At 36.0% G+C, this 18085-nt stretch overlaps 1 protein-coding gene across 1 annotated transcript; it reads right to left on the bottom strand.

The window, feature by feature from the left end:
• Window positions 1-1904: 1904 nt before the first annotated feature.
• Window positions 1905-9454, bottom strand: bloc1s5 (biogenesis of lysosomal organelles complex-1, subunit 5, muted). Its single transcript, XM_041245190.1, has 5 exons — window positions 9035-9454; window positions 8373-8455; window positions 7889-8018; window positions 7461-7519; window positions 1905-4485 (listed from the first exon to the last, which is right to left on the bottom strand). Exons 1-5 carry the CDS (start codon window positions 9051-9053, stop codon window positions 4312-4314), a joined length of 465 nt encoding a protein of 154 aa, XP_041101124.1. The 5' UTR covers window positions 9054-9454; the 3' UTR covers window positions 1905-4311.
• Window positions 9455-18085: the final 8631 nt, after the last annotated feature.

Genomic DNA, 18085 nt, shown 5'->3' with positions numbered 1-18085 from the left:
ACCAAGTATTAACTCAGGGGGGTGGAGACTTTATTAATCATAATTAAATCAATTATGATCTTTCAGTTTTGTATTTTTAATATATAATTTTTTTCTCAATAAAAACGTTTTTCTCCTTAACAGTGTGGAATGTGGTGTGTAGATAAGTGGAAAAAAATCCACTAATTTAAATGCATGAAACTCTGAGGCACTGACACAACACAATGTGAAAAAAGTTCAAGGGGGTGTAGACTTTCTATAGGCACTGTGTGTATATATATATATATATATATATATATAGATAGATATATAGATAGATAGATAGATAGACAGAGTGATGGGGGCCTATTATAGAAACCAATGTTCTATAATCTAAAGCAAAAACGTTAGCAGACCGTGAAGGCACGAAATACAGAATTAAATATATTTCCAGCCACATTTTTTTCAGGATATGAAATGAAATTACACATACACATTTAATATAAATGAATTGCCACTTTAAACAAACTATTTTTGCTTTATCTATGTGAGCCATCCAAAACTGAACAAACTCCTGTATGTCAGCAGTTGAACTGAATCATTCCCTCCCAAACAGTTCGAGTGTCCTATCTTTTCACGTGTCACCCAATAAGTGAGTAAATACTGAATGCCACTACAAAGTCTATGAAATAATGGTTAGATCATATTGCGCAATACCCGGTTTAAAGCTTGTTTCCTGATTCATGCACTTTATTTCTCTTTTAGTGTTATTATTATTATTATTATTATTATTATTATTATTATTATTATTATTATTGTATTCATGTATTTCTTTAGACTATACTGCTGTTAAGCATTGTTGTTTATCAATTTTTTTTTCTGTCTTTTAAAAGTTAAATCTGTTTTTGTCTCTTAATATTTCTGAATTTATGGTCGATATTGGGAACCAGAGGTTACGCTATATTTAACTAATATGGCAAAACTGATTATATTATTTGATTAGTCAATGGACACCTAATGATAGGGGTTGTGAGTTCCAGTATCTTTATTCCACCAGTGTACCCCTTGATGTAGGCCGGTTGAACAGTGAAGCATCATTTTACTAAATTAATATAAATCAGACAGCATGTACAGCAGATTAAGGGATAACTGTGTGGTGGTTTTGTGATATTAACTATTTACAGTAGGATTCAAACCCAGGGTGCCAGGGCTGGAAGATAATGAATTAGGTAAATATCTGTTTCGGGTGAAGCAGTGTTCGGTACAAGGTATTTACAGGTAGCATCCATTCAGAAGCCCGTTACCTCTTTATACTCAATGCACCCTGTAGTTATTGCTTAAGTAATTCTGAACATTACCACCTTCAAAAAATCTGGCCCCCTCAAGTCTGATGTCATACTTTACATAAAATATTGAGCTGTCATACTTCAGAAGTTGGAATGATAGTGATATAATACTGACACCTACTGGCCACTAAATATACATACATACACACAATAAATATTTTACATTATAACAGTATCTGAGCTTGGATATTCGAAGTCTCTTATTGTACAGGTGGTGTTAATAATTTTATTGCAACTAGACAGCTACTACAGGTTGATCTGAGATCTTGCACTGATGTTTTACATATACACAGCTAGCAGACTGGCTCATCAGTATGCAGGAGGCCAGCATATTTTGATGAAATGGTAGATAGGTAATATATATGACAGAACCAGTAAAGTACGGTTAACATATTCAAGCCAAAACTTAATAGATTGACGTGTCAGCTAATGAATTCTTCAGTGTGTAAGGCACCGAGAAAAGCTGTAACATTTGTCGACTTGACAGTTTTGTTTGACTGTTTTGAGAGTATTATGTTCATGAGATCATTATGCAATAAAATTCTACCCTCATCGATTTCTATTTAGTTCTTCCTATCTGTTTATTATTTATGTTTCTAGTAGGTAATCATCTTGTCACCCCCCCCCCAAGGAATCAGATTGGTATTTTTCATTTACAATAAGTTCTCAACCAATACAGTATTTCTTTTAAATGTACAACTATCGACTACTAAAGTTATTAGTAAATCAACGCATTTAAGGTTTACATATTACTAAAACATCAAGCCAGGTACATACATTGAACTTTCAGATTATTTAAAAACAGATCATTTTCATGATAACAATGATTACAGAGAATAGAACTGGATATGACAGTGGAAACAACAAAAGAGGCGTAATGCTGTACTAAAATAAAATCAATTAACAGCAATATGTTACTGCATGATTAGAAAGCCCACATTTATAACAGTGCACTTTATAAGCTCGCTTTCATGAGGGACATGCTCTAAAACAGTAACATAATATTAATGTCATGTTTGTTTACAAACTAACCCTTTTCGTCGGCGCTAGGTAGGCACATAGGGCATCTAGCTCTCCACAAGCAATTTAAAGATCAGTGCTTCCTAGTTGTATTGTTTCTACACAATTATTGTTGGCACAGAAGTGCATTTCTTGAACAACTCCAGAATCAGCAAACTTGTTCCATAACAGGAAGAACACAATGATGCTGATAGAAAAAGGAGACAAAAACAAGAATGGTTCTTTCAAGGCCACTGGCACACAGTGGAAAGGTTACACAATGTCATCTATTGAGAATAGTGCTGAGGGAAATATTTAAACAAACATTAATTGAAACACTATATCATGTCCATTTATTTGAAGCTAACTAGAATGGAAGAATATCTGGAATGAACTAAAGTTCCCTTTCTTCGATTTAACTTTTTTTTTTCTTTGGGGGAGGGGGGTATAATCCCTTTCCACAATTACATTTTCAAAATCAATCAGAGAAATGAAAACATTTGGTCAATACTGACACTGCAATTCAAATAAAATCCCTCCTCACAACTGTAATTATGACTGTTTAAACACAGACTACTGCCTCCAGAATCCCGTGCATATGTCATTTTCTACCCAAATCTCTTATAATACTGGTGATAGTAATGATAATGCAAACATAACATGCAACCAAAAAAAAAGCTACTTGGGAATAAACAAAGAAAACAATTATTGGTTTGGGTGGCATAGCCTTTCAACTTTTCAGCACTAATGCATATAACAAAAATCATATCGGGACAGTGCGGTTGCCCCTCGCCTTTCAGAACAAAGATTTACATATAAAAAAAAAATAGGTAAAACTCTGAATAGACTTAACAACTTCATTATACTCTTTATTTAACAACATGTGCGTCACAAATGAAGCACCATCTGCTTTTTCTGTAGTTTCTTCTATAGTCACGTGATTAAAATGTGATGGAGGCCTTGGCATTTAATGGCCAGAAGTGCCGGGTGTGTTTAACTAGGACTTGATTGAAATGTCAGTTGTTTGATATTCTGATCTTTTTGACATCTCCACTTGCAAGTTGCAGTTCCAGTTTTGACTTGATTAAATTATGTTATGTTTCAAATGAAATCAACAAACTGGATAGGGAAGCTGAGGGAGACATTTGTTATGAGTGTGTTTAGTAAATCATAAGGACGGATGTGATTTTCATTTAAACCCACCATCAAAGGCAACTGGGATTTCTCAAAACAGATGATTTTACAGCCATCTGCATCTTTCCACACATAACTGCAGTGTGGTTTGGTGTTCTTTTTTTCCCCTCACACTGATTGATGAAGCCATCACCCCCATTGTGAACGTGAAAAAAAACAACTTACAAAAAAACCCCAAAATAAAAAAAAAAACAGCCACTGGTCAATGTTATTGAAAGTAAACTCAAATATTTATTGTCTCCTTTTCTAACGTTAATCACGTTTCCAAAATGATGCCAGGAATGTGGCTTGATACACAGCCATCCATTCAAACACACAGCCATTGTTTAGGGCTGGTGTACTCCCAAACACAAAGATATGTGGGAAGTTTAACACTTCCAGGCACTCCAGTCCTTTTACATCATTTGAAAGGCATTGTCCACAGCGTAGACCGCTATACATTTCATTTTTTCGACCCCTCATTTGTAAAGTTATGTGATAAAGCTGCTTTTTCTCTTAACTGATACACTAAAGCTATCACTAAGACTTAATTTATGCTGTTAAACAACTATTGCCAGTATTATAATTTGTTATCTTGTAGGTAAATATGTGCTTCTTCAAAGCATTGTTGGTTTTAAATATTTGCTAACTGTAGGTGAGAAGTGTGTATTTGCCAACATGTCTTTCACTCAGAAAGCTTTCAATGGGTTCTATACAATCAGAACTATTTGTAATTTTACTGCATTCTTAAGCCAAGTATAACAAATGGAAACTACACTTCTTCACACAGTTTTTTTTTTTTTTTTTTAATTTAAAACATAAGCAACAGCAACATTCAGAAAGGTGCAAATTTGGTCAAATCTTTCTTCATGTCAGAATAGTGTGTGCTCAGTCGACCCACTGCTTTTGCATGCTCCTCATCTACAGCTTCTTTCTTAACAGTCTGCTCCTTCATGAAGGCTTCCCATTCAGCCTTGCGTCTCTCCTGACAGGCATGGAGCTTGGTACTCTACAGGAGAAATTATGGGAACGCAGGTCAGTGAACACACATTTCATGGAATATTGGTCTTTGCAGGATTAACAATGATAATAAATAAATTTATCATTATCACAAATATGCTCATTGTAGTTTACTGACATTTTTTGATGGGTACAGAGGATACGTTATGCCTGGTGTTTCAGGTGTAAAGTGAACTCCCTCCTGATGACAAGTTTACCCATTAGGAACACTCTCAGCCAGCCTACTTTGGTCCATCATATCTCCTTCAACAAGGACCACCTTTCTATGAAATTATTTTATTCAGTCCCTCAAGTGGTTGGTTGCGGAATTTACTGTATACATATAATGACTATACTGTAAAATATTTATTTGTTAAACTGATTCATGTTCAAGTTCAAGTTCATGTCTGTAATGCAAGTCTTAAACTGTTAATTACAAGTACAAACATTTTAGTTTTAAACCAATTAATATAATAGATTAGATCATCACCTGTTTTCTATAATTATTTTAAATCGGATGTACTGTAGTTCCCATTTTTACACCTGTACATTACCTATGCAATAGGGCTGGGCAGTGTCTTCACGATACGACACATATCGCAATGCGAGGGCCACAATACATATCGCGATATGAGGGTCACAATACGTATCGCAATATGACGGTCACGATACGATACAGTAAATTAAGCACGAAACATAAAAATCACACAATTGTCTCATTTGCTTGTGCAAGTGTTTGCAATAGTACTGGTAAAGCACTTTTGGTCAAATAAGCTTCACAGCCTGTTTTGCTTTTTGTTTCCAGTTTTCCTTTTAAATACAACTCAGGACTCCAGACAAGGTTTTTGTCTTAGGAGCCAATGGCTCCCAGCCAAAAAAAAAATAGTTCGCCATATTCAATTGCTGGGTGCCACTTCAGGAGCAAGTTAGTTTCTACCATATTCAACTGCTTAAAATACAAAAACTCAAGACACTAAAGTGATACTACAACAGTAACTTAATGTCTGTACTCACTTGTTTGTTGCCTCATTCTGCGGAGTGGTTAATCTATGCAGCTGATGACTGCAATGAACTTAGCATGTTTATATTTTAAATATTTTGCAAATGTTGTGTGTGGAATTGGTGACGGCACCTCTAATTGTGTACAGTGTAACGTGGGAAATAGCACGCTGCAGCTCCAGTGTTCTGATTCAACGACATTGTTATTATTATTAGTGTATTTGTTACTGTACTTCTCACACTTCAGTTTATTAAAACATGTGTTTGTTTCCCCTTACAGACCAACGTCCTAGCACATTCATAAATATTGACACATGCTTTTAAAGGAAGAGGCAGCATTTTTGCGTTACAGGCACCAATGCGCCTAACCTCAAAAAAACTGTTTAAACTTGCAACCATTTTAGTCCCAGGGTGGAGCCCTGCAAATTTGAGCCTTACACATTTTATACACAGCACGACTCTTATCAAGAACATGAGACGAATCCACGCTGTATTTTAAACTAGTATGAGCAGGCCTTATGAGATTACCAACATTAATAACCGCCTCCGCTCAGCTGCCAGCGGACTTGACAAAAACACCCTTAAAACAGTGAATGGAAGGTGAGGCTCTAATTATCTGTGTAGACACACATTAATGCATGCTCATGTTTATGTTAGCAGTCAAAATTATACACAAAAAACAAAACAAAAAAACAGATAAAGGGGTCATTGTATCGATAATCGTATCGTCATGAAAAACATCACGGTTCACCGTGTGAGCAGGCACACCCATACTGTGCAGGGTTCATCTAAATCTAGTACCATATGGAGGAGGTTCCAAACCTGTGGTCTGTGAGTAAATTACAGGACCCTGAAATATCCCCAAAATAATGAAACATCTACGGCATATCAACCAATGTTTCACTGCTAATACGCAACACATTGCAATTTACAATGGCAGTTTGCAGAAAAAAAAAAAAAAAAAAGTAGTTTTTTTTTTTTTTAACATCTGTGATTTACACAGCTTCCTTAGAGGGTACAGTTCAACAGTGTTATTCTCACAGGAGTTGTTAATGTCCTTATTTTTTTTCTCCTGTGAGAATTAGACTGGGTTTATAGGTCTGAAGAGGTAGCTGATGTATCAAGTAAGACATCAAGATTTCAGTAACAAATAAGTCCATCCCTGCGTTAGACTTAAATTAGAAATAAACCATATCAACCATAAATCTTGTGGGGGGGAAAAAAGGTATCCCAGGTGTTATTTTATTTGTATTGTGGGTTTACATAATTTTATTATTACACAAGTAAGCATAGTAAAAACTTACTAATTTGCTGGTAATTATAATTTGAAGAGATTCAAAATATTATAATACTGTAACGTCACATCTGACATTACACAATTTATATCAATTTATTTTTGCCTTCATTAAACTAAAATATGGCATTACAGTTCAGAATTGCCATTTTAAAATAACATGTAGCAAAATCTGTGAATAAGTTCTAAGGTTTTGAATATAAACTTAATACCTATGAAATTCCCCATACACACAAATTACTAAGGACACATTTGCCTTCATCATTGTGGTTTAGCAAAGGAGGGTTACTGACATGCTGAACTCTCTCAACTCAATTTGTGTGGAACCCCTACTCTCTCCCCAAAGAGTTACATATTGAGAATTGTTTGCTGGTTATATCCACAACACACTGGAAACTGCTTTGCAAATATATAGGCTAACTGCCAAGTAATGCATAATGTTAAAATCTTAATTATTTATCTCACTGAAGTAATTTTAATATAAAACATTATTTCCCTGTTCTTACTTTTTGCGATGGATAAAAATACTATATTTCTGTTCTAAATGTCATTTGAAACGACCCATTCGTAAAGATGATTACATTAAAGTTATATATCTTTTTGTATTTCAATAACTAGTCAATAATATTTTTTCTTCTGGTCTGAATCTGGACATATAGTTCTTCTATAAGAATTGCAGCATGAAGGATTACCTGTTCTGCTTCTTGCTCCCTCAGGTGGATTCTTTGTGCCATATGGTTCGCAGCCTCCACTAGAAGAAAAGTTACAAAATATATTAGTTACATAGTTTTGTATTGTATTTTTTGAAAATGATTCTGTTCTGTAGCATTACTGGATAGATCTCCTGCTCATATTATCCACATTGTAATTATAAGTAATGTTTACTGTAATTACTATTATTATCCACTATGAAACCCAATTGGGATTGTAATGAAACCGCTAATTCAATGCTGGGATATCTGAGCTTGAACTTACCCAAACAGGATACCCAGGTACTTTTATCAACGGGTGAACAGTTCCAAAACTCCTACCTGTGCCTACCTCTTCAAAAAACAAAAAGATATACTGCTAATAGTAGGTAAGAATAGTTTATCATGCCCTGTGATTTCTGTATACTTACATCTTGTAAGAGCCGCAAAAAGTCTATGCTGCATTGCCTCAGTACACTTTGGAATGGTTTGGTCATTTGCACCTATGATCATGTTGTTAAGGTTTTCAAGTAATCTTTTCTCTCGCAAACCCCTCTTCTCCTGTGGGAAGAAATAACAGCCACAAAAACAGCATCATTAAAACTTTCAGAACCAAGAAATGTATTGTTTCCAAATATAGTCAAACACTCCTATTGTGACTTTAAGATACTGTCGATAGCCCTTAGAGGCAGGTGCTTGTATTTCACCATTATTGTCTGACACAGCAGTCATTACCTGTTGATAACAATTAAAATTAAGTGTACTAAGCCAAAAGCACCGAAAAAAAGGCGGTCAATTACCTACAGTTAAGGACGGCTGCAAAGGATTATGCTATTATAAACTGCAAAAATAGATGTTAACAATCGAACACACACAAGAATGCTTTACAGTGATCATTATATGCACAAGACTTACTTCAAATTCCCTCACAAAGAAACGTATCTCTCCTTGTACCACTGGTCTGTGATCCAGCAGTCTGGATTGAATGTCCCCAATATCTATCAGCAGAAAACACATTATAAACATACAGATGCATTTAAAAATAAATAATTAAATAAATATGTTTAAATACAAATTCAGTGTCGTTTCCTGAAAAAGCTAATCCTATCAACATCCCCAGAATTTACATGTAAGACATGGGATCCCTCTGCAACAATTATGAAATTGCCAAAAGAAAAGGTTTCGCAGTTTAAATAATTTAGTGTGGCAGTTGTAGAATTGTGGGAATAAATTCAAATGATGATCAATTTAATACTTTTACAAATACATCGTTCAGTAATATGGGAAAGACCCAACAGGATGTTTGATACGAAATATATCGAGCGACTAGGGCTGCCACCTTTTGAAAGGGTAAAACGAGCTGATCTGATCCGTAAATGGCTGAGGTCAATTTTTTTTGTATTTTTTTTTTTTTTATTGCTTCATAAACCCACAACTTCAAACACTGCTGGTGACATTATAACCAAGTACAAAATAAATAAATAAATAAATAAATAAATAAAAACATTCGCTAATGCCCAACAGTATAGGTATTATTTTCTATAACATGTTTATCGAAATGCGTTACATAAACAAACCTTTAGTTATCTTATCCATTGTAACGAGTTGTACCGTTTACTCTAAACTTGGTCTTCAAAAGCACATTATTATAATTTTTTTTTTTAAGTAAGCTATATTCACGACGCTACCGAATAAAATCTGACCGGCTGCTTGTTATTTGACTGTATTAAAAACCCGTGTCCTGAGTTTACTGTAACGTTAATGCATTACCAAACCAGGAAACAGAAACTATCAAAACATCAGAGGAATATGAACTTACGCCCCTTTTGTTTAGGGTATGATTTCTTCCGGGTTTTGGCAGGCAACTTCCACATTTCAGGCGTGATAAACATTTAAAATCGCAATGCCATGTATTTAAAGGGCATGTTTGCAAACATAAACCGTAGTAATTTTGTTGCCAAGATAGATTCGATTTTAAAAAAGTCCATATCTATATATTCTATGTATCTGTTTTAATGTCGTATCTCTTTACTATATTCCTTGTTTGTGTTTCGATGCTCAGAAACAAGGGGTATTTAAAAAAAGAAAGAAAGAAAGAAAGAAATGTGGCTTAGCTGTCATAGCGTACCTTTAACCTTGGCCCTTAACTCCTATTTTTAAAAAATTTTTTTTTGGGGGGGGGGGGGGGGGGGGGGGGGGGGGGGGGTTACGTAATTTTCAGTATCGTATAGAACTTTAAAATATTTTGTTATATCGGGATACTACATGTAAATGGACTAAAAATAAAACAATAGTTCTGTATCAATTTGTTTTGTGATTTTGAAAGGCAAATTAAAGGAAATACGTGTAGTGTTACCGTAATTAATATAATACCAGTTCAGTATAAAAACTGAATTCGGTCTCTTGGTGTAATAAAATATCTTTGGCCAAGTTAAGTTTGCTGGTGATTTATTAGCATCCTTGAAGAGACGTCTGTTCTATTTACAAGGGAATTGTATATTTTTGTACATGGACAATTTGAGAAATAAATAAACAAACAAACAAAGTGTATTTATGTTAAAAACTAAGTAATAAAAAGCATATACCAATTTCTTTATTTTGAACTAATACATTTTAATAATACAGACGTTTGTGGCACATGCGTGCAAGCAGTATTAATTTGTATACAAGATGAAGGCCAGCTACTGTAGTTTTTCTGTTTTCTAAAGACATCATGTAGTTCTGCCAACGTGGTTAAACCCATATTACTCAGCCTGGTATTATGCTTCAGTATGTGATCATACAAAGAAAGTCTATATAAATGTGATGGGTAAAGTTAAAGACTTATCCCATGCTAAATGCATAACCACATGTGTTGTTTAAATAAATATACAATATTATATATTTTCAACTATGTCCACCAGAGGATGCAATATGACTGTCATATATCTCATACATATTTCCTATACAGTAGAAGACCACTGCATTACCAGCGTAACACACTTAGTTTCATGTCTAATGGTCCATACTGTACTCTATATTAAAATATGGCACCATTCCATTCAGCAACCAGAGTAGCTACCTGTGTGCTACCAGGGCCTTAGTGCAGAACCATACAATTGCTGCAGACCCTGATCAATTAAATAGCAGTTCTTGGGTGCAAATATAAGATTGAACTGAAGATGTCAGCCTTACACTGTTAAAGAGTTACAGGAAGCCTAAAGCATTGCATGATTTGTTTTTGTACAGTGTGTTCATTAACCCTGCAAAATAAAACTTTTTGTGCTCAGAAGCACACAGAATTAAATGCTACATGAAAAAGTGTGTGTTTGTGTGTGTGTGTGTATATATATATATATATATATATATATATATATATATATATATATATATATATATATATATATATATATATATATATAGAGAGAGAGAGAGAGAGAGAGAGAGAGAGAGAGAGATTGGTTGTAAATGGAGAATGTGATTTATCGATAATGTTTGTATGTATAATTTAAAATACAAATATTTTGGTGTGGTCTTTACAAACTGTGAAATGATTTAATATCAGCTATTTTAACATAAACAACTAATTTACTATTGGCAACTATTGTCTATTTGTAGCAACATGAAAACACTTAACTTTACAGAAAGAAAACACAGACAGTAATTGAGTTGTCAAGGTACATTTTTAAGTACGGAAACCAGGACCACAAGAAACATTTGAAAGCTGAGTAGATAGTTTCAGGATAGGGAGTAAGAGACACATTTTCACACAGAGTTGTGGGTGAATGGGGTGGGTTGCAGCTGATTCATTGTAATCCTTCAAGAGTTGTCTGGATGCTGTCCTGGTTTCAAGTAGCTTTTAGGAACTAGAGGAACGTACAGTATACAAATCAAAGAACGTTTTGTCAGGTAGAAATTTCAGTGGATTAGGTTGTGAACAGGACAGAGAATTATTAACAATGTGATGATTATGTGGTTGACTACACTGAAATGTGTACTAAAACTTGAATGTAAACTTTTTTTTGTTATTGAAGGGTGTTTAGGACCCCACAATACACCCACCTGCTGGACAATCAAACAATTACACCTGTCAAACTGAAACTCGTTTGCATTTTCTGTACTTATTATGCAAGTACAACAAATTCACAGTGAGATTTATCTCAAGCAGAAATAGTAAGCTGTTGGAAGGAAGGTTCCATTTTGGGATAAGTAAGAAAAGAAAAAAATAATGTTTGCTGAGACGACGTAACTTATAAACATGGCATGGGATCAAACACTGCAGAACACAGTGGACACACCCTTGGACACAAAAACCGTATGCTGAAAACCGCAGTCTTAATTGTGTGGGTGGTTCACTGATTACACAGGAGTCAGAAAGTGTATTTGAGGTGACACACAGTGCACAGGATTTATTTATAATTTCACAAGCAGTCGGGTGCAATTGCAGGTAGCCGCCACTAGTGTACCAGTAATGGTATCCCTAGTGGGGAAGAACAAACACAGAGGTGCTTCTTGCTGTCGACACTCTCAGGGTGGCTACCAACAATGGTATCGTCCACAGGTATTGCAAGTGCAGAAATAACTGTTTGTAATCACGAGGAGAAAATAAAAAGTGTAAATAAAAATACAAAGCAGGGTCTCGTAGCCTCTGCTAGCTTGTGAGGCACAATATACAATGACACTCTTCTATTCCCTCAGTTTACTTTCACATGGCTGCCCAGGTCCCGCTAAACTAAATAACAAATGTCCCAGGACTGTACCTAACAGTATGGGCACTTAACCAAACCAAATCGAGTGGCTCTCTTCCTCAACCATCTCTGCTGCCTTTTTTCTTAGGCTCTACTGCCACTGGCTGCTGTGTCCAGACCTGACTCTCTCTCTCTCTCTCTGGGTTATTCTAGGTGTCCTGCAAGAGCTTCTCCTGGATCGTATCCTGCTTGGAAGAGCGTCATTTTTATGAGGTTGAGCATCTCCCACAAGACCTGCCGCTGAACCAATGAAAGAGGTCCCTGCAACAAACCCTCTTCATGTCACTGCCATGATTGACAGCCGAGTCAAACAGGGCTTCCGACCCTCCCCTGCAGGATCACACATGCACCCGATATCCAGCACAGATCTCTCCTGTCACATACGTGCTTACTCGCAGCCGTATGAGTGTGGAGATGACAGTCGACTCAAAAATAGATGGAGGTGCCTGCATCATTGAAATGAGGGACAAAATCCACCACCCAATGAGGAGGAAGATCAGGAGTCAGCCAACTTTGCAGCTGAAATCCAGGATGGTTGTGCAGATGGTGCTAGAAGGGCACTAACAACACACACAGCGCTGACTTGCAACTTTCAAGTCAATTGTGTACCATTGTAAATTGTTTGAACTGATTTCGTCTATTGATAATTTGCCATTTTTATTTTACATTGAATCATTTATGTTAAAGCAGGTCTTATTTTAAATAAATACTGTTTCCCAAAGTTTTTTAAAATGATTATTTCAACAATGCAGTAAGGCAAAGATATCAGACTATTTAGTTTAATAGTTATGTACTGTGGAATTTCTTCACCCATATTGTTTTATTGAAGTTGCAAAACCAAAAATACAATTTCTGCGTGTTTTTTTTCTTACAACAGAATATTATCCAACTGTACTTTGATTAAATAAAAAAGTATATTACATATGCACTATTTACTATTGTTATTAATTTACTATTAATCAATATTACGAAAAACGATCAGACAACTACATATTTATAAAAAAAAACATTTTTTATATAGTGTGAGAAAGTGTAGTCCTGGGCAGCACAGGTCTGCACCTCCTAGAAGGTCACAGGCTGAAAAGCCTTAATTTAATTATTATTTGTTAATTGTTTTATTGTTTTGGCAGTTGGCTCGTTATTGTAAATTAGAGCCAACTGCCAATATTTAAAGAGAGCAGCCAGTCTGGTAGATCCTGAGTGTGTGTTGCTTAAAAGGTACAATGTGGACTTGTTTGTTTTGTTTTGTAACTGTGTGTGTTCATTTTAACAGGTAAACAGATTAGCTGTCCTGTTTATTTAGCTAGGTTCCTGCTGTGTGTAGTCAGCGCTCCAAAGAGCTAGGTTTTTTTTATTTCTATTTTTATTTCTGTTCAAAATAAAAAGTGTGTTACCTCGTGTTTAAAAATTAATTTCCTGGTGTGTGCGTCAGTCACTAGTGCTGGAAAAGAACCTGAGGTGAGCATGTGTGGCGAATATCTTTCACAATAGGTAGCAGTGAGTAAAGGTAATTAGTACAGTACAAGGTAACAGCTGGATTATAATAAGACAGATACAGTATTTTCAAACTTTAAAGCTCATGTAAACTGTATTGCATGTATTAATACATTTTCACCTGTTAATTAAAATTGTTTGTGGTCAACATCACTGGTGGGGGCTAGTACTGCTTAGCTGTATCAGCCAGTCTGGAAAGGTTATTGTTTATTCCAGACAGACTATTCCACTCCTCCTGAAAAGTAGACTTTACGTAACAAGAAAAGGAAATTACACACACATATATGGTTCTCCTGAGTGATGTGCCATCGGCACCGGGTGGACTTTGGGCAGGAGAACTCTGTGCTGGCCTATGGTTCAGCTGTTGTCTCGCTAGCCCTTTGTTAGTCTCTTCTAGGGCTATAAATGTAACAGAGGGTGAATGGGATCTGCAGAAAAAACAGCAAACAAAACAAAGAACTGTCATTTTGACTGCATTTTTTTGTTTATTTTTGTTTGTTTACTTAATTGCGGCATCAATAAAACATGTACATTGGGCTCTATTCATTATTAATTGTTGTTTTGTGATAAACCATCATCACACATGCTTTTACTAGGCATTTATTAAACCAAATAGATAATTAATGCTTTTGAGAATGTTTTTTTTAATGAATCGTATAGGTTTACACTCAATACATGAATGAATAAAAAAAAAACATGCTGAATACATATACAATTATTTTAAACTGTGAGGGATCTCTCTCTCTCTCTCTCTCTCTCTCTCTCTCTCTCTCTCTCTCTCTCTCTCTCTCTCTCTCTCTCTCTATATATATATATATATATATAATATATATATTTATATATATATAATATATATATATATATAATAAATTCATTTACGGTCAATGTGACACATCGTTCGTGTTCAAAATTCATCGGATTGTTAAGAATATATATATATATATATATATAATCTGGTTGGAAAAACCGACCACCTTTTTGGCTGTCAATAAATAACATTCATTTATATATATATATATATTTATATATATATATATATATAAAACGAGGGGAAGCTAAGTGCTAGTGCTGCTTATTCTTTTTCACAATTCAAAATTGCTGAGCGTCCTGGTGCAGGCGCAAACAGCTTCCTAAAGGGAATGTTACTGACTGATTTGGCAGTGGTGAATGTCACCACTCGGCAGTGATTGGCGTTGCGTAAAGACATTGCATCAGATTACACTTGCACTGGCTCTAAATCTGATCAAAATCACTTTCTTGGCACAGGCCACTCCCTGCAGCGCTACCGTAATGACTGCGCCTTGCCTTTGCGCTTACGACTGTGTTATCAAAATCAGGCCTCTAGTGTGTATTAGTTCATAGTCATTCTTATAAATCGGTAAGACAAAAAAAGAAAACATTACTACTGTGGTAACTCATCAGTGATTCATGCCACTGTGCAGACATTCTTACTTGGAAATAAAGCCTGCTTGGTCTTGTTTCCAGTTGTATTTTAGATAAATTTTACAAGCTGCGCTGTTAATGTAAACAATGAAGAACACCTGAAATAACTAGAACAGAAGAGCACAATGTATGTATTACTCGGCATGGAGAATCCGCACTCAATGAATAAATGAATGATTGCAATTGCAGATGATTTAATAAACTGTGAAGGGCGCTCAGGGCCTGAGTGAATAATAAATTTGGCCGGAGGCCTCGTCCGTGGGTGGGCAAAAGCTACCTGCGTGAGGCCGGCTGGAAAAAACATGAACGGTTAAATGCATCCAGGTGCCACAGTTAGGAAGTGGCTAAGAGCCACCTCCCCCCAAAAGACGAAGCTGCCAAACCATGAATGGAAAAATAATAACGATTAACACACCCTACAGTGGCGCATGCCACCAAACCCCCCAAAATATTGAAAAATGAATGAAAAGGGCAGCTGATACACGCTCGACTACGTACCCCGCAGAACTAAATATGAACTGTTCAGCACTCAGGTAAGGAAAAAGCCCCTACTCACATATTTTTGGTTTAGGGGGAAACCTCAGGGAATCCATAGTTGAGGGTAGCTCTTCCTCCAGACTCTAAGTGGTCGGCTCCCGTTTCGGCTTCGCAGCTCATGACTGAGAAGCCAAAAAAAAAAAAAGAAGCCACATGGGAGAATAACACACAGAGCCTTTATGCATTTCTGTGTTGGTTATGGGTGGATTCTTCTGCAGAAAAGCAACCAAGTTTACAAAGAACACAACCAATGCCCTTTTGTGTTTTGACACTGAACTTACAAGTTTCAACCTGAATTGAGAATCTAACACTGAACTGGTGTTGTGCTCTTTAGTATTAATATTGTTATTTATTAAAAAATATTCAGGATGACCTATGGATGTGTGGTAAAATATTACTTCAAGTGATGATGCCTGACACTTTTTTAAGCATTCAGCAAGACCGGCATGGTCACATGGCACTGCAGTTCATTAGTACTGTACAACACATACAAAACATCTCACAACCTGAGTTTTGGATTTATTTCAAGACTATAACCAGATTGTCAGGTCAAGCTCAAAGCACAGTCACATGCCCACCACTAATTACATAAATATAAATAAATGAAATTTAATGTTTACAATACAATTATACCTATATTGCCTTGTCACAAAGACGGCTGTAGTGGGTGACGTCAGACCAGAAACAGGAACCAGGAAATAAACAAAGAGGTGGAGTTTTGGGGAAGCTGAGCACTTTCTTGCGCTCAGCATTCAATAAATGAACAGACAGTAAATAAAAAGGTTGTAACAAAAACAGCACATGGCACTTAGGCCAAAATAAACAGACAAACAAAACAGACTAACACTTAAACAAACAGTGGACTAATAGACAAACACGGTGAGTCAAATCAACGGTTACATATTTTACTTAGTTTAGTTTTCTCGTTTTTAACTCTCTCCTCTCCACACCCATTCTCCACTCACCGAACACACAACCCAGAGTGAAAAATTAGTGAAAGCATGCTGTGTGAGTGAAAACATGCTGCTTTTATGCAGCTGTACTGAGACTTGATTGCTAATCAATCATTCAGTTGGAGTCGCGGTACAACTGCACGTGAATTAATAAAGTGCAGTTCCCCGTGCTCACATATTATTACATTTTACTTGCAAGTGAAGTGCTGTGCAATCCTCGTGCCTAAATACAAATATACATTTTAAACACTTGTGTTACACAGACCCGTTTATATACTGTGTACCAATGACTATACATCAACATTAACACACAACATACAACACAAAATACACACAGGGGCGGGGCACTTTGCAACATGCCTATATTGTATTATTGAATTATAATGTATTTAGTAAGCTATTTAAATGTTTTAAAATAAATGTAATGTTAATGTTTTGTAAATTGAAAAAGCCTGTTGCATAATCACATGTCATTTTTTTTAAATATAAAAATAAAAGTATTTATAAATAACTCATTCAACTCAAACATCCAGCAAAAGGTTCCGGCGGGATTCTGTCCGTCCCATCGCTTCACCTCCACCTGACAACGCGGCTCTTCTCTCCTTGCCGCCTCAGCCCCGCTGATCCCATGACACTCGATCCTGCCGTCCCGGTCATTGAGACTCCTGTTGCTACTAATTCTGCCAGGCTCCAAGTGCTCCTGCGTCTCCTTCACCTCAATTAGATTTATTCCTATGTTATTTATGGCAGCCTGAATTACTAAAAGATTAAATGGCTGCCTTGCTCGCCCTGCTGCAGAGTTGCCAATTGTTACACTCATGATTGCGATTCATTCTCTTTCGCTTTGCCTTTGTGACCTATCTGATCCTGCTTGCTGTTCAGCACAAAATAAACAAGACAGTGGTTGGAACAGGCAGCTTCATACCGCACTATTCCGACTGAAGCCGTAAAGCAAGCTATGCGCTCACTGCTGCCAGTTTCATTCACTTTCCCAAGAGTAACATCCTCCAGTAACAACATCCATAAATTAAGAATTTCCAAATTTTGGTGAACTTCATTATTTTTCCTTTTGGGGAGTTAAATTAACAGTCATCTACACCTTGTTACACTTGTTATGCTTTTACTATGGGGAAATTTGGTAAGGGTTAGTTTGCCATGGTTTATTATTAATAAACTTTACCAGACCTTTCACTCTCCCTCGCCTCAGATTAGAAGCAATATTATCGAAGAAGCCAAAGTTAACATTAACCAGTACTTATTCAGCAAAAAAACAATTTAGTTTTCTTCATACATGCAGCTATTGCAGTGACGGCCATTCCTGTTACATATGCCTGCTTTTCTCTAAGTGACAATCATCCCTCCTTATTGCTTCTACCCTCCAATAAACCGGTACTTATCCACTCACTCACTCAGTCCTTCCAGATCAACCGAACTATTTCAAAACGGGAACTTCTTTGCTCAGAGGAGACCCCCT

Source organism: Polyodon spathula, chromosome 3 (genome assembly GCF_017654505.1).
Source record: "Polyodon spathula isolate WHYD16114869_AA chromosome 3, ASM1765450v1, whole genome shotgun sequence".
In the NCBI taxonomy this organism is placed as follows: domain Eukaryota; kingdom Metazoa; phylum Chordata; class Actinopteri; order Acipenseriformes; family Polyodontidae; genus Polyodon; species Polyodon spathula.
The sequence above is the reverse complement of the archived record's forward strand: the minus strand, read 5'-3'. Positions and strand labels throughout refer to the sequence as shown.

What these genes read in the sequence shown, in the direction of transcription:
- bloc1s5 (XM_041245190.1), bottom strand. An exon ending in TCTTTGTGAGGGAATTTGAA is followed by an intron (nt 8,019 to 8,372) that starts GTAAGTCTTGTG and finishes TTCTTCCCACAG; the next exon opens with GAGAAGAGGGGTTTGCGAGA. An exon ending in GGGAGCAAGAAGCAGAACAG is followed by an intron (nt 4,486 to 7,460) that starts GTAATCCTTCAT and finishes TTTCTCCTGTAG; the next exon opens with AGTACCAAGCTCCATGCCTG.